Below are 20116 nucleotides of genomic sequence, written 5' to 3'. Positions count from 1 at the left end.
GCAGGTCAGCTGTAGCCATGGGCCATGAGCCACACACCTGTTAGGCTGATGCAATCATGCATCAGGTGATGCAATCACGAATGACTCTGCACTTTCACTTTGAATGTATTCCAATGAGGGCAGACGCATGACTGCATTGTCACGATGATTAAAAGCAAACGATAAGAGATGAAGCGTTGTGACTCGCACATGAGCACTTCAAGGAGTAGGTGAAGGGTTGTGTGCGATATTGTGCCATTCCGTCGACAATTGTGGCCTTGGTGGCGATCGGGACAGAAGGGGGGGAAAAGCAAAATAATCAGGTTTTTCTAGAGTGAGAACACATTGGTGTCTATGGGAAGGAGAACCTCCAAACAAATGGTCATCAGTTGAGATAGAAATATCCAATTCCATTTATTTTTCTTTTGTGAGCGAGTCGACAGCCGTGTCATCGTTTTGATGTGTTTTTTCTACGTCCAAAATTGAGATCACTGTCGCAATTTACCCAAGGTAGTGGAAAAAAATTATTTCAATTCCACCACTCTAACTTGCAATGCATTTCCAATGGGACCTAAATTATCCTGTTTAAAGTTGATTCATAGCCAAATGTTGTGGGACTTATACAGCACTTTGTTCAACTTTGTCAGTGCTGTAAAGTTTAAACCTTTTTAAATCTTAGACAAACAAAACACTTTGCTTTCATGAAATATTGTAAGCCGTCATTAAGGCTTTATAAAAGCAGCACAATGAACACAAACGCTCTAGCGCCCACTATGGACGAACCGCCACTGGTGGTGCCGCCACTTTACTGCTGTTACCACTTTTGATGCCGCCACTGCTGCTACTGTTGTTGCTACTGTACCTACTTACCTTGTGCTATCTTGTATTTTGTACTTTTTATATTGTATCTTATCTTATGCGATCTAAAATCATAAGCTCCAGCGTACGGGTTAGAGTCCCTGTGATCTAAAGTCACTAAAGCTAAGTGTTATAATAATAATAATAATAATAATAATAATAATAATAATAATAATAATAATAATAATAATAATAATAATAATAATAATAATAATAGATTATATTTGTAATGCGCTTTACAGTTGCGGGACAAATCTCAAAGCGCTACAGTTAAAAGAACTTAAAACTAGCGAGAATAAAGGAAAGAAAGAATATAAAAATAGGCAAGACTAAAAACATAGAATAACATAGAGAAACATAGAATAAATAAAACTATGAGCGATGCTCTGTTGTAAATGTTACAGTATATTTTTATTGAACTATTTTATCACACTTTTTACTTTCCGTTCTATTTTATAATTTTTTGCCTATTTTTAAACGGAATCAAACCGCACTTTTTTACTCTGTCTATTCTATTTTATTATTTTTTATTACTGAATGAAACCGTAAACAGAGAGGCCTATTGGGATGCTAGATCCTAATGTGAAAAACTGTGATTTACCTTACCTTGCTACCTCTCTCTATCTTTTTTATGCCCGCTTATATATTTTTTACTGCTGCGAAGCACTTTGAACTTCAATTTCTGTATAAAAAGTGCTATACAAATAAAGTTATTATTATTATTATTATTATTATTATTATTATTATTATTATTATTATTATTATTATTATTATTATTATTATTATTATTATTATTATATTATCGGACTGTGAAGCTCTGTATTCCCCCCCCCCCCCCCCCCCCCCCGCATGCTACTTTGACACCTGAATTTCCCCAAGGGGATTAATGAAGGATCATCTTATCTTATCTTACCTACTCCTCCCAGATAGGGGCTGATGGAGCGCCACGCCCCGATGCTTCCCATGCGCATCTTCTGCCCGATGGCCAGCTCCATGTAGAACAAGGGTACTCCCTCCAGCACCAGCATGATGAGGTAGGGGATCAGGAAGCCGCCTGAGGGCGCGAGGACAGAGTCAGTTCTGCTGGGGCCTGTGTACCGTGTGGACTGTAAACAGGTTGCATTGATTCACCTTTTTTTTATAATTTTTTTTTACGAAATGCAATGTTTACATGTGTTTTGTGACTCTCCCCCGTGATTGGTATTGTACTTCATAATACGGGAATGTAAGTTGTTGTTGTTGTTGTTGTTGTTGTTGTTGTTGTTGTTGTTGTTGTTGTTGTTGTTTAATTTGGGGCGGATAAAAATGCATAACAAAAATAGAATCTGAATTTGTCACGGTGCAAACTTGTAAATTCTCCACTGGGACCAATGGTTGCTACTATTAAATCAATACTGTTGGATTTTTAACATTTTTGTATAATATCTTTTTTTTATCCACTTTCTATCCTTATTTTTCTATTTTTCTCCCATCCCAATTTCATGTCGCCAATTCTCCCCTTCAATTCTCCCCTCCCCTGTCTTGAACGTTGCTAGACTATGCCTCCCACTGGTCGGCTGTAGTGAGGATAGAAGCCTTGCATCACGTGTCCCCTCCGGTACACGAGGAGGCAGCCTGTCGCATCTTTTCACCAGACAGCGGGGTCTCTCAGTGGCGAGGAGTTACGCGTGGGAGGCTCACGCTGCCCCCGATACTTCCTGACTCTGCTGTACAGGCGTCACCAAACCGACCTGTAGGAGTCGCTGTCCACAACGTCCAATCCCCACCCATCGACTTTCCACCCGCTACCTCTGCCAATTGAGATATGACGACTGGCCCAAGCTGCAGGCAATGCTGACTCCGGGAGTCGAGACCGCAGCCTCTTGCATTGGTGACGAGCGCAATCTCCGCTACACCACCCAGTCGCCCTATTTTTGTATCATATTTTTTGATTCAGAGTTAATTATATTGTTTACACTGTTTCTTTTTCTGGTATTTTTATATTCAGATCTCATTTTATTTTTACATCTTTCTACTATTACCATATGTGTGGGCCGACAGTGGCTCGGGAGGTAGAGCAGTAGTCTGGTAATCCGGAGGTTCCCAGTTCGATTCCCTCTCCTTGAGCAAAGACACTTAACCCCCTAACTGCTCCCGATGAGCAGGACGGCACCTTGCATGGTCGCCTCCGCCGTCGGTGTGTGAATGTGTGAGTGAATGGGTGAATGTGAGGAACGAATTGTAAAGTGCTTCGGATAAAAGCTGTTATATAAATGCAGCCATTTACCATTTACCCTGCCCATACCTGTAGCTCCCCTCCCCATGCTGCTATGATGCCTGGATTTCCCCAATGGGATCAATAAAGGAATATCGTATCATAATTATGAAGGTACCTGATTTCAATTTTTTATGATGTTCTCTCTTTCTTACATAGTACTGTATATTTCTATGTCTCTAAATGTCTTGATGAATTAAAAATGGAGGACCCTTATGCAGGGGTGTAAAAAGTACCCAGAAATTATACTTAAGTGAAAGTATGGGTACCGTCTCAAAATCGTACTCAAGTAAAAGTCAGAGTATCGAAAACACACTTGAGTAAAAGTAAAAAAGTTTCTACTTTTAAATGTAGGCTACTTAACTCTTTAATTGCCAAACCCGAGATAAGTCGGGTTAACTCGCCATGCGTTGGGTAGGCGGGGTGTGGGAAACTGTACAACTGTACAAGCAAAACTGTACATTGGAATATCAACGAAACCTTACTTGGTCCCAAGAAAAGGGTCTCGTGTATTATTGGGTTAGGACATTTACAGGGGCCAGTTTCGAAGTGCAGTCTCCCGTAGGTGCTCTTTGAGAGTGGTTTTGATAGTGGGTAGTGATTCACATTCCTTTACAGCTTTGGGTAGGGCGTTCCACATTGATGTGGCATAATTTGCGAAACGTGTTTAGTCCCTTGTTTGAGCCGAATCTGGGTTTAACATGATTTGTGGAGCTCCCTCTGGTGTTGTGGTTGTGGTATTCACTGACCTTTGGAAATATTTTGACATGTACATGGGTACCTTAGTCGTGTAGTGTATCTTGTAGACCAGGCTCATTGCAAGTTGCTGTACTCTGTTGTCTACTCTAAGCCATCCTAGGTCAAAGTGGGCAGGGGTGAGGTGGGTTCTAAGTAAGGTCAAGTAGTAGTCTGACCAGTTTGTTTTGTGATGTTTGTAATCTTGTTTTTAGGTGCAAGCATAGTCGTAGTACCCTTGAATGAGTGCTCCTGCCAGAGTCTTCAGGGTATTCTTGTTTACCAGAGAGGAGATCCGGTACAAGAATCTAGTTCGTTGGTTGACTTTTTTGATTACATTGGATACCATTTTGTCACAGGAAAGATTTGCCTCTAGGGTGGAACCTAGGTATGTAATTTCATCTTTCCTTGTGACAATATTGTCACCCACTGTAACTGAGAAGCCGTCGGTCTTGCTGAGTTTGTTATTTGATCCGAAGAGAATGGACTCTGTTTTAGTTTGTTATCAGCGAGCCTAGTGCAGATTCTGCCGAATTCTGAGCTGAGGGTTTTTCAACCTGTAACTTGTTCTTGTCAGAGACCAGCAGGGCTGAGTCGTCCGCGAACAAGAACAAGTTGCAGTCACAAGCTGACGACATGTAATTTGCATAAATTAGGAACAGTAGCGGTCCTAGTATGCTTCCTTGTGGAACACCACAGCTCACTGTGAGGGGGGGGGGGAGGGGGGGTGGGGGGTAGGGTACTGTTGTGAAGGGCCAGATTAAACCGAATATATATATTTATTTATATATATATATTTAATTGTATTTGTATATTCTCTAATATTCCCTGATATCCCTTGTATATTCCTTGTACAATATGCATTGAATATCCATTCTAGCCTACTGAACATCCCATAATAGTCTCCATTCTACTATTGGTCGAGACCTTGGTGCCAGGCTGCCATACCCCTCAGACCCAGTTCAAACGTACCGCTCCACATGTACGAACAAGTCCTAGTTCCGCGTAGGAATCTGACTACCGCACCACTAATGGGACTATTTGTTCATAGTGCGTATATATACTGCGCTACTAAAGTAGGACTTTCTTTTCAGTCCAGTTTCTTACCCTCCAATAGAGTCACAGACGTAAAGCCTCCCCGCGACGCCACGTGTGGGAGTAAGGCCAAGTTCGCCTACCATCGGTATTGAGACATCGTGTATATTAATATTTGAATAGTCATATTTGGCACTATATCGTCGAGTTGGACGTAGTCTATTAAGCTAATAATAGTCTGTTAATATATAGTGCTTCGTGCGGTGAGAATACTACCGTAGTCAGTACCCCATCGTTTCGGGCAGAGAACTGGCTGCTTATCCAGGGTGGTTGACCCCACGTGAAGCTGCACCCGAGGAGCCCCAGAGCCGACGAGCGAGTGGACCTGTATACCGGATTATTCTACCGACGACAGCCCGCCTTCCCAGGCACGGATTATGCTTTGTATACTTTGATTATTCCATGGATAAAGACCCCCGACACTGCCGTGTGTTGGAACCCCCCCCCCCTGGAGAGGACGCAAGGTGAGGAGACGCTCTGCAAGACGAGGTCGCTTCACGTCTCTCCTCCGTGGACCGGATGACGCCGGCCCACAAAGAGTCCACCTGCTTTCATCTGTGGTCCAAGGATCGCCGGCGCATTGAACGGCACTACAGTGGGTTCACCTGGGATACCCTTGGCCGGATGAGGCAGCCGGATTCTACCCCCCCCCCCTCCTACTCCTGTCGGCTTACAAGCGACCGGATTAACCCCCCCTAGCGTATCCAGTATATAATCATTAAAGTATCATTGCTGTTATTCCTTAAACTATTCCAGGTCGTATATGTACCACCTGCGCCTTCAGAGATTGGACATTCTCTATTGATATACCGACGAATACTCTTGCCATAAAAGTGCATACTAATTTCCATTCATAAATGTGATTGATTTGATTAAGTGCTTGCTCTACACACCATCGCTGTGTAGAAATAAAGACCTATTTCTAATTCGTACATTTGTGTTGGATCCGTTTCATCTACGTGACAGTGTTCATCATAATATATTTATGCCGTGTACTGGGTGGCCGAATATTAAGTACAAAGGTAGTGGTAGTAAGTATCATATCTAGTAATACAGTCAGGGAATTGTACCCCTCAGTTACAGGTACCGTTTACCTCCACCATCTGTTCTCTCCCCTCAAGGTAGGATTGCATCCAGCTCACTGATACACTATCAAAACCAATTGCTTTTAGCTTGTCAATCAGAATGGAGTGATTGACAGTGTCGAAGGCCTTTTGTAGGCCCAGCATGACCATGCCGCAGTATTTGCCCGCGTCCACCTCTTGTTTGATGTGGTCGTTCAAATAGAGAAGGCATGTGTCAGATGGACCAGATGGCGATCAAACAATTGGAATTTTATTTTTGGAATACTCCCGATCACAGGTAAGGACTATCTTCTGACGTCAATTCAGGCTTGATCGTGCAATGCTTTTATACCGATCGAGCTGATCAGCGTTTTTAGTGTTCAATACGAATGCCGTTACTGGCAATCAAATAATCAGAAATGACCCCCCCCCCCTCTTTCATGCATTCATGATGAAACATATACCTATTATATAGATTTGATTTGGGAATAGTAGCGTGTCCAGGCAAGAAACGGCAACACTTATAGTAGGATTCACGTATGAGGCTATAACACAGCCTTTCGGGAATTACCCCAGACCATGCTATAACCATACTTATATTCACCACAGTATAACACGGGAACATAGGATGACATTTTTTATTATTTTTCACATATTGAACCATAGATAGTTGATGTCAAATGGGCCATAGTATTGTATCCATGGCTATAATATAGAATATAGTTATAGCTCTACAAACAAGGTGACGCACTCCTATCTTTTAAAGCGTGGCATTGCTACAACGGGACCCGTCTAATAGCTGGCGCTGGATGAGTTAAGTACTAAAAAGTAAAAGTAAAAACGTTTTTTATTGCAAGGGATAGACCAGGGGTCTCAAACCCAATCCATCGTGGGCCAAGTTTTTATTTTAACTACACATTGCACCAGGTGAGTTAGTTGAAGAGGTGAGCCAATTAGTGAAATCATCAGTTGGTGTTTAGGCAAGGCTGGAATGAAACCAAGCATACACTCGGCCCACAATGGAATGTGTTCTGCGATAGACAATGCTGAAATTAAAGAACAGAGGACACATTTTGCATTAAAATGATTTAATGCACTTCTCCATCGAATTTGAAAAAACATGTCAAGGTAACCTAATATGGACGGCGCCATGCGTTGTCTGCCAATATCGCTGTACAGCGTGTTTCAAGGTCATATTTCATATTTTCGTCATGGAATTCATATTTCACCCACGGAGCCTTGTCATATGCTGCGGGAGCCATCACAACTCTGCAACGCTTCAATACCGCCACCTGGTGGCCGATCGGTGAGTTGCCAAACCGGAAATGCCCGTTTCAGCTCGGTCCGTCCCCTAATTCCGTCCGGCCACTCGTTTATCGTCCCGGGACTCAATCCACACACCGTAGACATGGATCGTTGCCATAACTCAATAAACAACATGATTTGGGCGTATATTAGTATTATACAAACCGGAACTGGATCGCCTCGATCCCCACCACATAACTGGGATCTGTTTGTTCCACTCTCATCACCCAACGGTACGAGGAGACGGACGTGAGTTTCAGCGTTTTTCTTTATCATTTTCGATACAAACTGCTCTGATCAATATATCACCAATACTACATAAATCATTTAACGTCGGTCACGGAATTATAAACGACCCCCCCCCCCCCCTCCGTTCACCCGCAGATGATCAGTCATAACGTTTAGGACCATGATCAGTTGACATTTTTAATATAGCATGGATCGGTATCAAACTGCATTTGATAATCTAATATATGCATTTATGCCTATATCTCACGTTCTATGAAATACTGCAGAAAACGATAAAAACATATTTATACTCTAGACGGTATTTTCGTATGAATGTGTGAATGAAAAAGTAAAACGTTCCTACATCCTGAACGATAGATAATTGATGTTGAATGGGCCATAGTAATGTCAATTTAGCAATACAATTTAAAAAGTTATAGCCCTGCAAAGAAGGTGAACATCTCCATAGACAAATAGCGCTGGCAGAGAATGGTTTAGGATGATCAAAGTGGTGGCAGAGAATGGGTTAACATGACAGCATCCAGTTGTAAAGTTGGCCAAACTACAGCCTTGGAAAAAATGAAGGGTTTAGTTATTTAAAAAAAATGTATACGTGGATTCGACATTGCACATCCTAAGGTTCTTGTCAAATAGTTGAAAATCATTTATAAATCGGCACTGGTTAGTGGTTAATGAAAATATCCACTGAAAGCTTGTTAGCATTTTGTAGCAATGCTAATGGAAACAAATGGGTTGCCAGTTTACTAAACCAGATACTGGCTAGCTAACCCCATTCGCTTCCACCACTAGCATTGCTACAAAATGTTAACAAGCTTACAATGGACATTTCTCAGTAAGAAAATAGAAAATACACATAAAAATAATTGCTCACAACTGCTCACAAGACCAGAATGTTTCAGCAGTAGCTGTATTTACTCAAAATTGTAAAACTTTTGATTTAACTTCAAAGATCCCCGCTTTCTAGTCTTGTACAAGGAACAATCAGCATGGGTATGGGCGGGTTAATTTTCCATTGACGGGGATTTGATTGGCTGTTTTTAAATAAAGTGCGGCTGCAGGAATAATAATCTTATAACGTTAACGTTAGTTCGGCCAGAGAAACAAATAATACTAATTAAAATGGTTGGACCTGCAAGATTTATACTTTGTACTTTGTAGGTCTGCATTTTAAATGTAAGGAGTAAAAAGTAAAGTACAAATCCCCAAAAACAGTACTTAAGTATTGTAACAAAGTACAATTACTCAAGTACTTCACACCCCTGCCCTTATGTAAACAAGACTTTTCTGTCTTCATCCTGTTAGTTGTTTGTATTGAGCTTTATACAACGGCATGCACATTTCTCGATTCTGATTGGCTGAAACAGTCATTTTACACGTGTTTATTCTTCACAATTCCACGCTGCTGGCCCAGGACCCGCCCACAACCGAATCACATCACATCACTCCGCCGGATCACAAGATGCCGGACAATAATTTAACAAATGGATATGTTGATAACGACTAAACGACTAAATATCAAGCGATTCTGTCACAGCGAATGTCTTAGTCCTTTAAACAATGTTGGATGATGTAATTGATGGGTCTTGAATCATTGTGTAACAAAAGAAAAATCGCGGATTGATTGATTGATTAATTTGCAATTTTTTTCAATTTCTTTTTCCTTCTCTCTGACTGCAGCCCTCACTCTCACACTGTTCGACGCTGGCTCAGTCTCCACCCACCCCAAGCACACACACACACACTCCTGTCTGCAACGCGGGGGATAGTCAGACTGAGAGAGAGCTGGGTGCTGCGCTGTTCTAAGTGAGCATGGCCTATTGAGTTGATTGATTGCTAATTTTATTACTGTACGCTTGGTTTCCAACTGGTTAAGTTTAGGCCCTCTACAGTAGGTTTAAAAAAATTTATAAAAAAATAGGGCGAAGAAAACTTTTTTTTCCTATAGGGCAAAGAAAACTTTTAAATTTGTTTTACCTACTTTCTATAGAAGCATCTAAGAATGAAGTTCTATAGTAAGTAGGTCTGCATCCCCTTAACAATTGTGTGTATTGAGCCGTACTGTATTGTACCCATTCTGCATCTGGTAATAAAATGTTCAATCAATCATTCCAATAATACACAGTTGGATGTGTTAGTTGGTTGGATGCACTTCCGAACTGCTTCCACATGAGGCAACTTCTCTCAATCATTCCAATAATACACAGTTGGATGTGTTAGTTGGTTGGATGCACTTCAAGCTGCTTCCACATGGAGGCAACTTGTCTTTTTTGTAGTTGTGGGAACTACTTTTTCTGGCGGATGGTTTTTTCAATAAATCTTCGATTAATGTGTGTTTATTGTATAGAAATAAGGTTGGATGAATGTGGCAGTTGTATAAAAGCATTACACCACTTGCAGTCGTGATTTGTGAACAATAAACCATGCCTAGGGGGGTCTAACGACCCTCGGCTGCGCCTCGGGCCTAACGACCACCCCTAGGCATGGTTTATTGTTCACAAACCACTCCTGCGCGTGATGTAATGCTTAAGTACTGTATTGTACCCATCCTGCAATCTGTTAATAAAGTTTTCAATCAATCAATCAATCAATCAATCAATCAAACCATGTGCAGAGAATTAGCCAGCCTGCTACTTGTCCCACCAAACTGAAAGGACCCTTGAGCCTGTTGTCTCCTCTGACTTCCTGCCTGGAAGTGACACGTCCAGGACAGTAATTACAGTGAGAATGGGAGTGAGGGGACAGACTCTGAGGGGAGAGACTAGAGCGATGGGACACACTGTTTTTTGCAACACTAATATCACCAACATCTAAGAAGGGAGATCCCCACTTGAATGGCCCTTCTAAGGTTTCTCTCCTCCACATTGCCTGCGGTGCATTTTTTCCTATTGCTAGGTTTTAGTGAGTTTTTCCTTACCTTCGCCTTACCTTTTTTGGACTTCATGGTGTTTTTGTTTTGGTCTTGATTTATTGTGATGTTTCTTCTTGACTTGTTTAATTAACTCAATCAGCGCCAGACCCGAGGATAGTCGGGTTAACTCGCCAACCACTCAGCGCCAGACCCGAGTATAGTCTGGTTTTCATCGTTATTTCTTTTATTCGATATTTTTATTCATTTCTCTCACACGGACCTCAGGGTTACCATAGGGAATCACTCTGATATCGCTAGAGTGCAATACCGACCGCATCCTGGTAGGTGGCAGTATCGCCCACCCTTCTAAACCTTTTTTTCACACCCGGTGTTACATTTAATTCACTCCGGGCACAGTTTTTTTGGTCAGGCGAGTCTAGCGGTTCACTCGATGACATTGAAACGCGTCCAATTCCCCCGATGCATGTGTTGTGGTGGATTATGTTGGCGACACAATGGACACCAATACTGGAAATCAGACAATTGGAATATTCTTTTTGGGGTACCTCCTAGTGAAGGTAAGGACTATATGACATCAATCCTGCTTTGAAACAACCATGGTTTCACATCGATCGCAACGACCATGTGTAACGTACTCCAGAACGTATGCCGTTGGTGACGATCAAAGCATCAAAAAACGACCCCCCCCCCCCCCCTTTCATGCATTCATGAGGTGAGCAACACCAAAGCTTTTAGTAAAATTCACGTATTGCTCCATAGCGCCGTTTTCTGGAATTAGCCAGGATCACGTGTCCGGCCCATGGGGACATTAACTGTGTGTTGTTGGGCCTTACAAATACATTTGATTTGATTTTGATTTGATTTGGAGCGAGGGGACAGACTGGAGTGAGGAGACAGACTCATTGCTCACTGACCCGTGCGTAGAGCCAATAAGGGGGCGTCGCCGGCCGCCGGGTCTTCCGTCTGAGCAGGTAATTGAGCATATTCACACGGTGGCCATTTTGCTCTTATGTCACGCTCAGATTCAGGGATTCAGGTTGGGCTTCAGGTTGAGAGAGAGAGAGGGATGGAGGGAGAGAGGGAGAGAGAGAAACACACAGAGAGAGACACACACAGAGAGTGAGACAGAGAGAGATACACAGTGTGAGAGAGAGAGAGAGAGAGAGAGAGAGAGAGAGAGAGAGAGAGAGAGAGACACAGAGAGAGACACAGTGAGAAGGAGAGAGAGACACACACTGAGAGAGAGAGAGAGAGAGAGAGAGAGAGAGAGAGAGAGAGAGAGAGAGAGAGAGAGAGAGAGAGAGAGAGAGGGAGACACACACACACACACACAGAGAGAGACACAGTGAGAGAGAGAGAAAGAGAGAGAGAATTTTTCAGACCATATACTGTAAATGTGGGGTATATATTCTCACATAGGCAGCCTGCTTGGGCAGGTTGGGACCAGGTTGGGACCAGGTTGGGACCAGGTTGGGACCAGGTTGGGACCAGGCTAATAGGGTCAATGGCTTCCGTTCCTTGGCGCACCGTGGGGACCCGTCCCCTTGTGTCCCAACACAAGCAATTAGAGCAATTTTACAACTCTTTCCTGAGCTGTTTTATTGCTTGTAATTACTTTATTGCTACTTATATGAACTCAAGTGATTGCTCGCCGAACAATGGCCTCTCAGGCGGATAAGGATTAGTTTGAATGGTGGGAAGTGTTGCAAGAATTAGCCGAACTGTGGCAAATCTTGGATTATTAGGTTGTTGTTGCATGAAAACATCTTCCACTGTGTGTCAAGCTGCTGTAAACTGTACATATGACTTCAGTTATCTTCTGAGACAGATAGCAGTGAAGCAAGGTATGCAGCAAGAGGCCTCTGTTCAAGATGTTTAAGATCACACCGCTACCTCTGAATCATATTTAAGATCACACCGCTATATTTAAGATCACACCGCTACCTCTGAATCATATTTAAGATCACACCGCTATATTTAAGATCACACCGCTACCTCTGAATCATATTTAAGATCACACCGCTATATTTAAGATCACACTGCTACCTCTGAATCATATTTAAGATCACACCGCTATATTTAAGATCACACCGCTACCTCTGAATCATATTTAAGATCACACCGCTATATTTAAGATCACACCGCTACCTCTGAATCATATTTAAGATCACACCGCTATATTTAAGATCACACTGCTACCTCTGAATCATATTTAAGATCACACCGCTATATTTAAGATCACACCGCTACCTCTGAATCATATTTAAGATCACACCGCTATATTTAAGATCACACCTCTATCTCTGAATCATATTTAAGATCACACCGCTATATTTAAGATCACACCGCTACCTCTGAATCATATTTAAGATCACACCGCTATATTTAAGATTCACACCGCTACCTCTGAATCATATTTAAGATCATGAATTTAAGATCATACCGCTACCTCTTTTTTTTGTATCAACTTTTTCTCCTCCTTTTTCTGTATTTTCTCCCATCCCAATTTAGTCGTTATGCCAATTCCCCCCTCCCCTTCCTGGTCGTTGCGCGCATTTGCCCCCCACTTGCCGGTCTAGGGAGGGTTGATAGATACTATCACATGTCCCCTTCCGATACATGCAGAGTCAGCCAGCCGCTTCTTTTCACCTGACAGCGAGGACTCTCACTGGGGGAGCGTAACGCGTGGGAGGCTCACACTACTCCCCCCAGTTCCCTCCCTTGCTGAGCAGGCGCCCCGACCGACCTGTAGGAGTCGCTGTTTACAACAACCAGGATACACACCCTGCCGGCTTCCCACCCGCTAACACTGCCAATTGGTTAGTATGGACGACCGACCAAGCCGGAGGTACCGCTGACAGCTGGATTCGATACCAGTGTCTCTGCGGTGGTAGGCAGGCGCTTAGTCCGCTGCGCTACCCAGCCGCCCATCATACCGCTACCTCTGAATCATATTTAAGATAATACCGCTATCTGTGAATCATATTTACGGTCATGAATTTAAGATCATACTGCTAACTCTGAATCATATTTAATTTCATGAATTCAAGATCATACCGCTATCTCTTAATCATATTTAAGATCAAATTTAAGATCATACTGATATCTCTGAATCATAATGTAAGATCATGAATTTAAGATAATACCACTATCTCTGAATCATATGTAAGATCATGAATTTGAGATCATACCACTATTTCTGAATCATATGTAAGATCATGAATTTGAGATCATACCGCTATCTCTGAATCATTATGTAAGATCATGAATTTAAGATAATACCACTATCTCTGAATCATATTTGATCATGAATTTGAGATCATACCATTATTTTTTTTATCAACTCAGTAGATCATCCTCCATGTGTGTGTGGTTTTACAAAGTCTACACAATGGGAAAGCATTAAACCAATCATCTGTCTAAACCTCGTAACTCTATTCGCCCTCAAATCTGTTAGTTTTTTTCATCTGCTGAAAAGTTGGGTTTTGGAGTTATGAGGTTTTGTCCCACCAGCAGCGATATGTAAGATCATGAATTTGAGATCATACCGCTATCTCTGAATCATTATGTAAGATCATGAATTTCAGATAGGGATGCTCGATATTGGCTTTTTTACCGATACCGATATACCGATATTGTCCAACTCTTAATTTCCGATACCGATATCAACCGATATCAACCGATACCGATATATGCAGGGTTCCCCCCCCCAAAAAATGGAATAATTTCAGGTAATTAACATTACATATCTCTTGTTGTGGAATTAACACAACATTATGCATACTTTTGACAATAAACAAAATCAGAATTTGTTCTTAAAAGAAAAAAAGAAAAAATATTGAAAACCAATACAGATATTTTCCGATATCACATTTTAATGCCGATATCGGTAGGCCGATAATATCGGACATCCCTAATTTCAGATCATGCCACTATCTCTGAATCATATGTAAGATCATGAATTTGAGATCATAACGCTATGACGAGAAAGCCTATCGGGAGGAGGTTGATGAACTGGCACGCTGGTGCCGGGATAACAGCCTACTCCTGAACATTGGTAAAACCAAGGAGCTGATCGTGGATTTTAGGAGAATACAGCAGGGGACACACAAGCCAATGTGGATAAATGGGGCTATCGTGGACAGGGTGAGCAGTTTTAAGTACCTGGGAGTCCACATCACAGAGGACCTGACATGGACAACTCACATAGACACTGTGGTAAAAAAGGCGAAACAGCACCTCACCACGGCGAGTGTCTGTATACACCACTCGAGTTTAGTGTAAAGTGTTTGAAGATTGGAGCTGCATAGACATTATTTCTTTATTTTTCTCTTTCTCACAAGTTTAAGAGAAAAGGCTAAGCTATAATGTCTTCATCGGAGGGTTCGAGCGCTCACAACATCACCCTTCACCAGCGATTTTCCATTGCCGCCTCTGCCGTGCGTTGTGGGGCTGCTCTGACTCCACGGTCGTGGCAGTCAGACGCACCCGAGCGGTGTCCGGTGGGGAGTTTGCCTCTCCGAGGGGCTGTTGAGCCAAGGCCGTCTCCCGTGAGATGGCCTAGTTCCAGCGCTGGTTCTCCCGCCAGTGGACGGTCGGCCGATAGGCCGACGGCTCCTCTGGTGGCGGAGGATCTGAGACGCAAGCTCTTCGCCTCTGCTCGCTCCCGTCGTAAGATGGTGAGCTGCAGGGGCGAACGGCCTGGCTTTGGGGAGTTGCTGGAGCCAGACGAGGGTGCTCCTGCTCGGTCTCCTTGTCCGATGGAAGGGAGCGGGAGCGCTCTTGTTTGACGCCCCGTTGGAGACGTATCACTCTCCCCCTCAGGGTGTGGCAGGGGGTGATATGTCTCCTTGGGGTCCCTCGTCATCCGATGTTGGGTTAGAACCTCCGACTCGGAGACGGGATGCCCAGCTATCAACCACGTCAGATGGTGGCGCCACATATGGCAGCCTCCCGTACGTGAGGGACGCGGGCTGCGTGGAGGGAGGTGCGCATGGGGAATTGCATGCCTTGTTCCCGGAGCTCATGGCGGCCGCCGCAGCCACTGCCTGCACCTGTCCCTGATGACTTGATAGGTCATCTCTGGCAACGTCGTCCTGTGAGGGAGACGGGCGTTGTCTGCCCATTCTTCCCCTCAATGGAGGCCTACGTGCGTCAGGGACAGGTAATCTCCCGCATCACTGGCCTTACCCCCTCCTACGTGCCAGTCACGCGGGTGGCGGGTTTGGTCCAGGGATTAAAGGAAGGGGTGCCTTGGCTTGATAGCCCAATGGCATCTATTCTTTGTCTCGAGGTGGTGTGGGAGCCGTTGCGGAAGCCGGTTCCCCATGGGAAATCGGCTAGGCAGTTGGCCAACTGGAGTAACCAGTCATTCATCGCCGCAACACAGAGCCTGGCTGCGACGTCCAACATTGCACTGCTGGCGCGCTTCATGTCGGGATGATGGCGGGCGGGTCGGTGTTGGACGATCACCATCAGTTCCTACATGCCCAGGCGGCTGGAGCCATCCTGCACCTGGTACAGCTGCAGGGAATCGCCGCCGGGAAGGGATGCGCCCTGGCCACTCTGACCCAGCACCACCTTTGGCTGGAGCAAGCGAGGGTGCCGGAGCAGAAGAGGCTTCCCCTGCTCACGGCCCCCCTCTCCGAGGCTGGGCTGTTCGGGTCTGCTATGCAGCAAATGACGGCTGCATGCAGAGACATGGAGGAGGAGCGCGCTGTGCTGCAGGCCCATTTCCTCCCACCCGATGCCGCCGGTGCTGTTCGACGGAGGCCACGTCGTCGGGGATCAGCGACCGTCGCCACCGCCACCACCGCCGCCGCTGCTGGGCCTTCGCCCAAGAAGTCCAGGAGTGGAGAGGGTGCCTCGTCCGCCGCAGCCAGCCGACCCACGCCCGGAGGTGACGGTAGGGATCGTCATGTCCAGGCACCCCAGAACCGTCCCTCCGGGCCCGCTCCCCGTGGGGGCAAACACCGGGCTGCATGCGGCAGGTGCCGCTAGTGATTTTTCCCCCTGTTCCCTTCCCCGCCCCAACCATATGATTTTGTTGCATGTTAAATAAAGGGTCCCTCCTGGTGAGGGAATTTTTTTTGTTACAAACTGTGTGTTTATTCACTGTATATGTTGGGGATACGATGTGTGAACCCTCACCTGGCTGTGGGGTTGTTTAGGAGAGCAGGACTTTTAGTCATTCTGGTCACTACATATATATGTGCTTAGCAAGGCCTGTGGCTAGCACTCGGTTGAAAGACTTTTCTTTCCTCATCCTGAAGAAATATGTTTCTTCTTATAGTGGTACATTTTTACCGTTGTAGCTGAGGGGGTTGTGTGTATTCTGTTACATTGGAAACTATGGCATTGAGTCCACAACTTTGGAGTGTTAGCCTACAGAAGTGCTCGTGTGTATAGCTTGTACCAATGTCTTATAGACCCTCTCTCAACCTTCTGTGTTTTTTTCTTAAAACATGAAACACGGGTGTCGTGTTCACACATAAGCCTTCTGCCTTGTTTATAAACCCTGTTTGCAGACGAGTTGTCGTCTGTGACTAGCGTGCGTTGGGTTAGCTTATCCTGGTAGGATATACACTTCTCCATTTTAGCATGCTGGCTACATAGGTATCGCCGCTGATGGCTTGTTTTCTATCGTATCCGGGGTGTGGGGTCATGAGGGGGTGAACTGATAAACCCCTCCTTCCCTCTTTTCTGATTGGTCAGGGGGTTGGGCCTTCTGTCCTTCAGGTTCCCTGCTGCACTGATTGGTCAGCACGGCACGGGGTAGGGAGAGGGGGGGGGGTGCAGGGAGTTCCCTGATTCCTCGCCTTTTGGTCGGTTGAGTCATGGGATTCCCCCCGCCATAGAGTACGTCACTGGGCACGTTTCTATTGGTTGGCAACTTCCGTGAGTTCTTTACAGGCTCCATATGTGGACCTCTGTTGTTGTCAAGTTGGTGTTGCGGTGCATAGGAACTCAAGAGTTCTGCTGCGCTCTGTATATATGTGTCTTGAGCTTTTGGTCACGTGGCTCAATGTTACATAAACTTTTCAATTTGTTGCTCACGTGGGAAGTCTCTCTGGGGGTTCCCCGTCCCCTCTATTATGGAGCAGGTTGACGGGGTGTTGTTTTCCCTCGGCCGCGTCATATGGGACCCATGTTCCTATTTTTTCTGTAAAAAAAGCGTCTTCTTGTCGTTCTCCCAGGCGGCTTGGAGTTACGATATCTGGGTTCTTGTTAGAATTACCATTGATATGTTTTGGGTCTCGACATGTACATAGTGCTGGCCCTGGGTGCTTCTGATAGGAACCACGCATGGGCTTGCGCGCCTTGGTTGCTCATCATTGAAACAGCGTTTTTTATGGGGCAACTGGGATGGAGTTTGTCTCTTCCGAGCGCCAGTGTACTAGGCTTGTCTCGGGCGTGGTGCTTTGTGTTCTGACCGTCTGGGTGGCGCCCTCTGTGATGTTTTGGATCGACACACGTACCTACCCCCCTCCTGGGACTGGGGATGGCGGCGTGATTAGGACACGGGACTGGTTCTGGTCGCGCCGGACCAGGTCGGTTAACCCGTTGTCCGCCGGGGCGCAGATCTGCTGTTCTGGTACCCTGAGGGACTTGTGCTTTTTCGGGGGGAAAATGCCGGGTCGGCCCGGGCGTTGAAGGGTTTAATGTTATGGAGGTGTTTGTGGTTATGTTACTGCGTGTTATCCCTCACTGTTGCTTGGTCCATATTGTGTTGTACCTTGCGCTGTGCTAAGGAGCCTGGTCCTTCTCCATTCTTTTTTCGCCCCTCTCTTCTCCTGCTTGGCGGGGCTGGGAGGGGGCTGTCGAGGTGGTTCTTGTAGAACCCCTCTGGCATCCCTGTGTACGTCCCGGTCCGCCGGGCCCAGGTCCGAATTTGTTTTCGTCTACCTGTTGGCCTGGGTTAACCCCTTCTTGAAAACTGAAACACTTGTACTGCTGTATAGCCAGTGTATACCCGCAGTTGTGTTTTGGAGTTTTGGAGTTTTTTCTTGAGGGGTTATAGGAACAACCGCCTCATGTTAGAACCAAGGTGGTGGTTGGTTTCCTGATGTGTTGGTAGCGGAGTCAACTCTCGGGGTAGGCCGGGCTTGGCCCCGTCTGCCTGTGAGTGTGCCCCCGCACCTTTCATGACGTCTGCCAATCATGTCAGCCTTCTCTGCCTCTGCCCTTTTGGGGGTTGGTTTTTTTTTGTGGAGGCTGCAACATGGTGCACAGCATACCAGCATACGCCCCTTCCGCCGGGGTGCTGTTTTCAGCAGACCCCTTTGGCGCCTGTCTAGTCTGCAGTGCTCCAGGCTCAGGTCGAGTGGCCTGTTGCCTGGATTGAGGGATCAACCTCTTTGAGGATTGTCTCCCCGGTGCGCTGCCTGGTCCTGCTGTGGGTGTAGCCTCTTGAGTGCTTCGGGGCGGCGTGCTGTAGGGGGGAAGGGCTTGCTCTTGGATGGGCCCTGTCCGAATACGCTGGCGATGTGGGGGGTGGTGTCACTAGTGACCGCCTGGTGGGGTCTCGATGCTGCGGCGTCGTTGGCCTCACCAGGCCCCCTTTTCCGGGGGGTCCAGTCCCTTCCTGGGGCTGGGTCCTCCTTCGCGCTCCGCTGCTACGGCCTTGCCACGGGGTTGGGTTTTTGCCCTTGACCCCGTGATATTAGGGGTTGTAACAGGGTTTTTATTTCTTCCCGTTCGTTCCCTAGTGGCATGTGGGTTGCGCGTTTGTGTAGTCGTGGGTTCTTCTGTGGGAAGGTAAGTCCCACGGTCTGCTCACCCTGTGTGTTTGAGTTGCTAAACCCCTCTTCGCACAGTCGGATCCGATTCCCTCCCGTCCTCCACTAGGGGGGTCCGGGGGCTCGGGTCCTCCCCGGTTCTGATGGTTGTGGGGGGCCTCAGCGGGTACATTTGTCGAGCTTCCGCCCTGCTCAGCTCCTATGTTCCAGAAGGACTCAGAGCGGTAGCTTTACGATCTATAACGTACGGTTATATCTATAACCATAGTTATATGAGTATAGCGGACGCTCTGCGTCGGACTCACTGAGGACCCTGTGGTCTTCGCCCTGGTGGTGAAAGACTTGGGAAGGAGCTGTTAGTATGGCCACACCCCTGCTTATGTAGAGGAGAGGATGGGGGTGTGGCCAGGCGAATAGGTGTATAAAGGTGCATGTGGAGATTTATTCAGTGTTTATACTGATGTAAGGATGTGTTCAAGAAGGACGCAGAGCGTCCGCTATACTCATAACTATGGTTATAGATATAACCGTACGATCTCTCCACACACAAGCACACATGAACACACACATACACACACACAACACAACATTCTGCACTCGCTCACACACAAACACACCATAGGTCACTTTAAACACACGAAAAAAGGACACTTTAAGAAAGAGAAAAAGTATAGCTAGTAACAGCAAGTATAGCATAGGGACATAGAAGTAAAAACTGTATATTGTATAGTAGTGTTATGTACATAGGACCCAGTGCCTTTAAGTGATTTATTAACATTTTATCATGTCTATTCTACTTATTTTTTATTACTATTTACTATTATTAGTATTGTATTCTTGCACAATCGTAGCGGGCATGGCCAACCGCATTTCACTGTATGCCCTGGTATGGATGTGATAAATAATCTCTTGATTCTTGAATCTCTGAATCATGTCATATCTGTTGCATTCTATGTAGCATTGATGGAGA

At 45.4% G+C, this 20116-nt stretch overlaps 1 protein-coding gene across 1 annotated transcript in view; it reads right to left on the bottom strand.

The window, feature by feature from the left end:
* The window catches only part of slc6a20 (solute carrier family 6 member 20), a gene marked incomplete at both ends in the record, with an annotated part of 112033 nt that overhangs the window by 71092 nt on the left and 20825 nt on the right, over positions 1–20116 (bottom strand). The window contains one exon of the mRNA XM_084308320.1: positions 1755–1891. Coding sequence (XP_084164446.1) covers positions 1755–1891 — 137 coding nt within the window. The remainder of the gene's footprint in view (positions 1–1754; positions 1892–20116) is intronic.

This window comes from Notolepis coatsorum, assembly GCF_963971535.1.
Source record: "Notolepis coatsorum genome assembly, chromosome: 2".
In the NCBI taxonomy this organism is placed as follows: Eukaryota; Metazoa; Chordata; class Actinopteri; order Aulopiformes; family Paralepididae; genus Notolepis; species Notolepis coatsorum.
The sequence above is the reverse complement of the archived record's forward strand: the minus strand, read 5'-3'. Positions and strand labels throughout refer to the sequence as shown.